This window comes from Nicotiana sylvestris, chromosome 3 (assembly GCF_000393655.2).
Source record: "Nicotiana sylvestris chromosome 3, ASM39365v2, whole genome shotgun sequence".
Classification (NCBI taxonomy): domain Eukaryota; kingdom Viridiplantae; phylum Streptophyta; class Magnoliopsida; order Solanales; family Solanaceae; genus Nicotiana; species Nicotiana sylvestris.
The window spans coordinates 32,883,889-32,893,159 of NC_091059.1; the positions used below are offsets into that span (position 1 = coordinate 32,883,889).

At 37.8% G+C, this 9,271-nt stretch overlaps 1 protein-coding gene across 1 annotated transcript; it reads right to left on the reverse strand.

Annotated features, from left to right (window-relative positions):
* Window positions 1-668: 668 nt before the first annotated feature.
* LOC138887201 (uncharacterized) lies at window positions 669-4,603 on the reverse strand. Its single transcript, XM_070168923.1, has 6 exons — window positions 4,530-4,603; window positions 2,583-3,015; window positions 1,927-2,085; window positions 1,745-1,791; window positions 1,041-1,278; window positions 669-932 (listed from the first exon to the last, which is right to left on the reverse strand). Exons 1-6 carry the CDS (start codon window positions 4,601-4,603, stop codon window positions 669-671), a joined length of 1,215 nt encoding a protein of 404 aa, XP_070025024.1.
* Window positions 4,604-9,271: the final 4,668 nt, after the last annotated feature.

A 9,271-nucleotide genomic window follows, 5' to 3' on the forward strand; every position in this document is an offset into this window, starting at 1 on the left:
TTAGACATGATTGTCGATTTCTTGAAAGAGTTTGGGAATTTTGGAGAAGAGGGCAGGTGATAGGGAAGATGAGTTTTTGACGGTTTGGAGCTATGATGAAGGCTGTAGAATTGATGTGTATTTAAAGTAAATTCCTTATTTAATAAGTAACAGCAGCCTTTTGCAGTGGTCAAATATGAGTCTAATCAAGCTGAAATTCCAGATTTTGAATGATCTATTTGGCTTCTCTAGATATTAGGCAAAAATTACAGTTTAGAGTTCTAGATGGACAGAACTGGTTCAATGCTAACGGATAGAATTTTCTAGGAATTTGACAAGTATAGGACTTCTGCTCATGATTGAATTATTAATCTTTCTAATTGTGCAGAGTATAGAAACATACTTGAACTTTCATATAAACCCATACTGATGAACTAGTTTCTTCATTTAGAACTCTCTTAAACATGCCTCAAAAGCCATAATAGAGAAAATTTTGTAAGAGATCAGTGAGTCAAATTAACACATGTCACAGGAGTATACTGATTAAAGTATGAAGCTGAGTAAGAATTAATCTAGATATTTACACATGATTAGAATTAATCTAGATATTTACACATGATTAGAATTCCTAGCCAATTTTTTTTTTCATTTTTCAAATTTTTTTTATTGTGCATTCTGAGCTGGACCTATTAGGTGATCTTAATCATCCCTAATTCCAACCTATTCCTCTCAAAATTTTCTCTACTAAGTGCTTTAGTGAAGATGTCAGCAATTTGTTTATCAGTAGCACAAAATTCTATCAATCCTTTCTTATAGTTATCTCTCAAGAAGTGGTGTCTAACATTTATGTGCTTAGTCCTCTTATGGTGAACATGGTTCTTTATCATACTTATAGCACTAGTGTTATCACAGAATATAGGAATGCAACCAACGTCAATTCCAAAATCTACCAACTGTTGTTTGATCCATAGCAATTGAGCACAACAAGATGCAGCAGCAACATATTCAGCCTCAGCGGTGGATAAGGCCACTGAATTTTGCTTTTTAGTGGCCCATGATACAAGACATGAACCAAGAAAGTGATCCATACCTAAGGTGTTTTTCCTATCTACAAGGAAACCTGCATAATCAGCATCAACATATCCTACTAGATTGAAATTACTACCTTTAGGATACCAAAGACGCAAATCAGTGGTGCCTTTCAAATATCTTAGTATCCTCTTGACAGTAGTCATGTGAGACTCTTTAGGATTAGCTTGAAAGCGAGCACAAAGCCCTACACTGAAAACAATGTCAGGTCTGCTGGCAGTAAGATACAAGAGTGAACCAATCATAACCATATACAACTTTTGATCAACTGATGAACCAGGTTCATCAATGTCTAATTTAGTGGCAGTTGAAATGGGTGTGTCTATTTCTTTTGATTCTTCCATTGTAAACTTTTTGATAAGCTCTTTTTCATACTTCTGTTGATGATCATGGTTCCATTAGGACTTTGTTTGATCTGTAAGCCTAAGAAGAAGTTAAGCTCACCCATCATACTCATTTCAAACTCACTTCCCATTAGTTTTGTAAAATCCTTACTTAGCTTATCAGTGGTGGCCCCAAAGATTATGTCATCAACATATATTTGTACCACAAGGAGATCCTTACCTTTTTTTCTTAGGAATATGGAGCCTTCTTGAGTCCATAGAGAGCCTTGTCTAATTCGTACACATGCTCAGGACATTCCTTGCTCTCAAACCCTGAAAGTTGTTTCACAAACACTTCTTCTTTCAAGTAGCCATTCAGGAAGGCACTTTTGATATCCATCTGATGAAGAGTGAATTCTATGTGTGCTGCAAAGTCTTTGAGGAGTCTTATTGCCTCTAGTCTTACAACTGGAGCAAAAGTCTCATCATAATCTATGCCCTCCTCTTGGCTGTAACCTTGGACCACCAGTCTTGCCTTGTTTCTTGTAACTGTTCCATCTTCATCAAGTTTGTTTTTGAAGACCCATTTTGTACCAATAATTGTTCTGTCCTTGGGTTTTGGAACTAGATGCCAAACTTGACTCCTTTTGAACTGATTGAGTTCATCTTGCATTGCATTCACCCAATCTGTATCCTGCAAAGAACAACATTTTTAGGTTCAATAAGAGATAAAAAGGCATCAAAAGCACACAGATTCTTTAATTGTGATCTAGTTTTGAATTCAGATATTGGATCAGTGATAATGATCTCAATAGGATGAGAACTTTGATACTTGTAAGGTTTCACAGTCAACTGGTTTTTACTAGATGCTTCTCCCATGTTCTATTGCTGAGGAACATGGTCATGAACAAGTTCTTTTAGGGGATTTTTTTCAATTTCTCTTTGACTAGTTCCCCCTGTCAGGTTGCCCTGAACGGAAGAACATGTTCCATCACCTGTTCCTTCTTTTGGTGCCACTTTGACTTGTGCAGCGGCTTCAGTCAAATCCTTTACCAATCCAATGGCTTCATCTTCATGTTCCTGTCTCTGAGAAAGAATATTAGTTTCATCAAATACTACATGTACACTTTCTTCTACACACAAAGTTCTTTTATTGAACACTTTATATGCTTTGCTATGTGAAGAATATACCAAGAATACTCCCTCATCACTTCTGGGGTCAAACTTACTTAGGGAGTCTTTCTCATTATTGTGCGCAAAACACTTGCATTCAAATGCCCTAAGATGGGATATATTTGGTTTTCTCCCTTTAAGTAACTCATAGAGAGTCTTCTCTACAAGAGGTCTAGTCATGTATCTATTAATAATGTAACATGCAGTGTTTACAGCCTCTGCCCAGAAGCTATGGGGCAGTTTACTAGAGAGAAACATAGTCCTAGCCATGTCTTCAAGAGTCTTGTTCTTTCTTTCAACTACTCTATTTTGTTGATGAGTCCAAGGGGCAGAGAATTTATGATCTATACCATTTTCATTATAGAATTCAGCAAACTTAGCATTTTCAAATTCAGTTCCATGATTAGACCTAATGGATGCGAGTTGATTTCCTAATTGTTTCTGGGTTTTTCTAACAAAAGCAGTAAACATGTCAAATGCTTCATCTTTAGATGTTAGAAATAGTACCCAGGTAAATCTAGAATAATCATCAACAAGTACCATTACATATTTCTTTCCACCTCTGCTCATGGTTCTCATTGGACCACAGAGATCCATATGGACCAGTTCTAACGACTTGGTTGTGCTTACTATTTTCTTGCTTTTGAAGGATGATCTTACCTACTTCCCCCTTGCACAGGCCTCACAAACTTTGTCTTCCTTAAACTTGATGTTAGGTAACCCTATCACCAAGTCCTTAGAGACTAATTTGTTTAGCTGATTTAGACTGGCATGACCAAGTCTTTTGTGCCACAGGAGGGGATCATTATCTAGCACACTTAGGTAGGTATGTTCATTTTCTGAGAGAGTAGACAAATATACAATGTAAATATTGTTAAATATTTTTCCCTGCAAAACAATCTTGTCAGTGGTAAGGCTAATCACAAAACATTTGGTAGAGGTGAATGCTACAAGGTTACCTCTGTCACACAGTTGTGACACACTAATCAGGCTGTACTGTCTATCAAGTAGACATTCTCAATGGAGTGAGAGTTTGTCTTACCTACCTTTCCAACCCCAATAATCTCACATTTCTGCCCATTTCCAAATGAGACATTACCTCCCTTTAAGTCCTCAAGTGAGAGGAATTGGTTCTTGCTTCCAGTCATATGTTTTGAGCAGCCACTATCCATGTACCATATTTGGCTACTTCCCTTCACTTGGACCTGCAAAAAGAAATCAGGGGTTAGTCTTAGGAACTCAAACTAGTTTGGGTCCCTTTCTATAGGCAAAGGGATAAATAAAATTCCTTTTAGCCCACCCAGGCAGCCTATTTTATTCTTGAACAAAAGCTTTGTTCTTTTGACTGCCCTTTTCTTTTGCATTACATTCATTTTTGTAATGGCCAGTCTTGCCACAGTGTGTGCAGATTTTGTTCTCAGGAAGAGTGAGGTACTTGCTTTTAGGATCCCATTTAGGTGCTTGAGTCCCATATTCAAGTCCTCTTTTGTTGCTATTATGATGTTCTTGTAGCCAGGAAAGTGCATCAGAAGCCTTGTTCCATTTGCAATTTCTGTCTAGTTCATGTTTTACCTTCCCTAGATCTTCTTTTAATGCTCTTATCTGCTCATTCTTCCTGTACAACTCATCCTTCATTTTTCCTAAGTTTTCTTCTAGTGTGAGATGTGTGTGATCAGCTTTCTTCTTTCCTGTTCCTAGTTTCAGTTTTAAGTTCTCAGACCTAAGTTCTAGGACACTAGGGTCAAGTTCAAGAACCCGGTTCTTCAACTCAGCATTTTTACTTTTACTTTCATTAGCCCTAGACTCTAGATTTTTGCACTTGGCTTTTAGGATCACACATTCCCTAGACAGCTCTTCCTTCTCATTGTTAATTATCTCAGACTCATCAATGAAGTCTAGCAGTAGCTCAGACAACCTTTCTTTAGACAGGAATTTAATCTTGTCTCTAAGATGAAGAATACTTACCTCTTGTTCACCATCTGATTCTCCGATGGCCATAAGTGCTTGTTCATCTCTAGCTTCATATTCTGAGTACTCATCTGATGTTTCTCCCTAGGCAGCAACCATAGCCTTTGTTGATCCTTTTTTCCTTTTTGGTTGAGCTTGTTCCTTCTTCATGTTCCTTCGTTCAGCCCTTTCCTTCTTCCACTCAATTTCCTATTGAGAACAATTCTTGATCATGTGATCAGTCTTACCACATTTGTAGCAACCCTCATTGGTCTATTTCTGTTTGTTGAAGGTTGTACCTCTTGAAGAACCCTTTCCTCTCATCAGATACTTTTTGAAATCTCTTGTGATCATAGCCATTTCATCATCCTCCAGATCTGAACCTTCAGCAATTCTGAGAGTCGGACTTCTTTCCTTCTTGGGTGCATCCATTTTCATGGTTTGCTTTCTCCATTCATAGGCAGTGAGGTTTCTAATTAGTTCATCCAGCTTGAGGGTAGCAATATTCTTTGATTCCTGAATAGCAGTGATTTTGCTTTCCCAAGAGACTGGCAGAATCCTTGTCAAAATCTTCTCAACTTTGTCTTCTTTAAGAATAATCCTTCCAAGAGGCTTAAGTTCATTTGTCAGTGTGGTGAACCTTGTGTCCATCTCTTGGATGGTTTCTCCTTCCTTCATGATGAAATTCTCATATTGAGAATACAGTGGTGTTCCTCTGGACCTCTTCACTTGAGGTGTTCCTTCATGAGCCACTTGCAGAGTGTCCCCTATTTCCTTAGCAGTGGTACAACTTTGAATTCTACTATACTCATCTAGACCCAGTCCACACACAAGCCATTTCTTAGCCTTGGCATTCTTCTCCCATTTCTTCAAGTCTTCAACAGTGCAGTCAGCTCTTGTCTTTGGCATATCCACTCTTTCAGCATTCTTCTTTGTAGTTGCTAGGGGACCATCAATGACTATGTCCCAGAGTTCATAGTCTTCTCCTATGATGTGATCCCTCATCCTGTTCTTCCACCAAGAATAGTATTGACCATTGAAAAGTGGAGGCCTAGCAGTGGATTGCCCTTCCCAGTTCCCAGGTGGTGCACTCATTTTGATCATTTCCTAAGGTGTTAACCTCTTCAAGGATAACCCGCTCTAATACCAATTGATGTTCTAATTGTCAATACCACACAAGGGGGGGGAGGTGATTTGTGTGGTACCCAATTTTCGCTCTAGAAGAACCTGGTTCTTATAGGTGTTCTAACTACTACTGTTTGCGGAATAATAACTACATAAAATAAAGAACACAAAGATTTTTACGTGGAAAACACCTGGCTCAAAAGGTGAAAAAAACACGACCTACTACTCAGTAGGATTTTTCCAAACTTCCACTAAAATTACTGAGCTAAAACAGCATTTACAAAACTCTTTGTAAACCTAAGGATTAACTCTAATTCCGTTGTGGCACACAGCCTCAACTATTGCGACAACTTCAAGTTATCTATAACTTGAACACTCTAAGTACCTAATACAATTACTTCTATGAAATCTAAAAGGTACAATTTTAAACCACCTACTACAATTGAACTAGAATAAAAGAAAGCCACAATGGAACTGGTTCTTCTATCTCGTTTAAGTAGCTTCAGGAGTGCATACTCAAATCTCACATAAATTGCTTGCAAAATCGCCTTGCTCTTTTGCTCTCAATTTAGTTTAACTTCTGCGTTTGTGCAATGCCTGTAAAAGAGAACAATCACTGTCATTTAATAGGTTAGTAATCAAAGTTTGATTGGGGCTCAATTGCTGATCTTCTATCGTAATTGAGTCCTTAAAGATCTCAAACTCCAACACTATATTTATCCTGGATTGTGTTCTCTTCATATAAGGAGACTTTTTCCCCTTATCCAATATGCAAACTTTTCGATCAGATCAGGAGATATTGCTGTTTGATCAGTATGACTTATCTCCTTCACGTGCACCTCACATGTATAGGTTGATCATGACTATGCTTCACAATATGGACCTGGTCCATGACTGAGTTTATTTGTCATTCTTCAAAACTTCACCTATTCTTGGGCCAACAATAATTTATGACTTTTACCTGATTTTAAGGTGTGGGCCCAGGGAGGCTTTTTGGGAATTTTAAATTTTCTTGCCTTAGCTTTGATTTTATTAACTAGATTAGTTGCTTGTAGCTATATTTACGTTATGTAATTGATTTGGATAGATTTGGACAATCCGGAGCCGGATATTCGTGGAAATAGCATTGTTTCGGATTGAATTGAGTTTGGTTCGAGGTTAGTGGCTTGTCTAACCTTGTGTGGGGGAACTCCCCTTAGGATTTGGTATTGTTTTGGTATTTGGGCGCCGTGTCCGTGAGGTGAAGAGTACGTACACGGGCTATTTGTTGTAAAATCTTATTTTTCATTAAGTCACAACCTGTTTTCTTCCTATTTGAACTACACTGGCATATGTGACTACCCTACTTAGTTAGAAAAGCATGCCTACGTATTTTAACTGCCTATTTGAACTCTATGTAGCATGTTCAGTGAAATTACCTGTTTTCTTTGACTTGAACTTAGTCTAAACCGTAGGGTTCCTTGCTGTAACTGTTATTTCTATTGGTTGAGCTGCATATTTACTTTGGGACTACGGAATGGTATTCCGGGAGACCCCCCCCTGCACTGCATATTTACTTTGGGATTATGGAATGGTATTCCGGGAGATCCCCCTGTTCTACATGTTTACTTTGGGACTACGGAACTGTATTCCAGGAGATCCCCCTGCACATTTACGTTTGGGACTGCGAGATGGTATCTTGGGAGATCCCCTGTTGTTATCACTGTGTATGAGCTTTTTTCTTTCAATTATTCTATCTCTATTAGATTTATGTATCTATCTTTACTGCAATATTTCATTCTGTCTTATTTCATTATATTTATACCAGTAGGTCCCTGACCTGACCTCATCGCTACTCGACCAAGGTTAGGCTTGGCACTTATTGGGTACCATTGTGGAGTACCCACGCCCTTTCCTGCACATATTTTTCGTGTGCAGATCTATGTTCATCGTACCAGCCTCATCACTAGTTGCAGTCGTTGCTACTTATTGGAGACTTCAAGGTACATCTGCCCATGCCTGCAGATCCTTGGAGTGCCCCTCTATCCCCCTATGTTCATTTTCCCCTCTTTCTGTAGAAATGATGTATAGAACAGTTAAGACTTCTTAGTAGCTTTTGACTTGCGGGTTTCCGGGTTTAGGGAGTTGTTTCGTACGTTTCTGAAGTGTTAATTGTATATGTCGAGTGGCATTCAGTTGCTTATTAATTATTGTTACTGTTGGTAGTTAATGTTCATGCTTTTGTTTCTTTTTCCGCAAAGTGTTAGGCTTACCTAGTCGTAGAGACTAGGTGTCATCACGACAACTCACGGAGGGAGAAATTGGGCCGTGACAATCTACTTCCTCACATGACTCTAGAGTGCTTTTCTCAACATGGACATCATCAATAAAAGTATCGTCGATTGATTGACTCTCCACTTTTAGCTCCTCAATTTGGCGTGTAAGCTCCTTTTCAATTTCACATAACTCAAAACTATTTTGTTGGGCGTTTGATGCATCAACCTTTGCAATCAATTGAGATCCCAAGTCGTGAATAGTAGTGTCAAATTTTTTTATCTCTTATCCCAATTCAGCTCTTCCTTCTATTAAGTCCTTTATCCCATCTATAATTTTCTCACGTTGAGCTTCATGTATTTCTAATCGTTCATCTTGTTCCATTAGCCAAGTTTGGCTCAAATCACCACTTTTTCAAAAAATTTCTTTTGTTGGAACTCGCTCTCTTCATTCAATTCTTCCATATTATCCTTCATTTTTGTGATTGTTGCCCTCATTATTTTCATATCTTTTTTGAGTTCATCATGTTGCTCTGCTACTTGCCTCAGAATATCCCTAATATATACATCTCGTTCCATATCCTGCTCTTTATTGTCCCTATCAAACTCATAAACATTGTTAGAAAGATCATAATATGGGCTCAAAGAAGGATGAAAAGAATTAGGACAACCATCCCAATGGCCATCTTGACCACCACACATATTACAAATATTCCACTCAGAGGATTGAGATTGTGCGAACAACTCGCTCCCGGGAATATTCTGATAATTTTTCCACTAGTGGGTCCTCCACAATATGGATAGGGATCATCAAAATAAGAATAACCATCATTCGAATAATTTTCATTCAAGATACCATACTAAAATAAATAAAACATACTAACTAAACTAAAACAAAAAAAAAATGAATAGATTAAAAAACTAAATGTCTAATCTATAAAATAGCTAATTTCTAAGTCTCCGGCAACGACGCCAAAAACTTGTTGCGGCCAAACACACAGGCAAGTATACACGGTCATCAAGTAATAAAGTGACTAAAAGTCGGATGTCGAACTCACGAGGACTTTTGATTAGCTATTAACTAAATTAGACTATCCTAATTATCTAAACAAGAATTAAACCTAGAAATATTCGATTCTAAACTAATCAAAATAAAGGAAAATAAATGGTGACCTCTGAACAAGGAAAAATCATATTTTTATGATATCAATGTAATGAAAACGATCTAGGGTCACGTACTATCTAACATTCCTATTGTATTCTTCAATTGAATCGACTAACTAATCTATCTAGTTTATTGGTTGACAGGGTTAATATTGTTCATAAGAATCTGTCGAGTTCTTACTCGCCTATTCAAGCTAACCTAACGCCTATATATATATG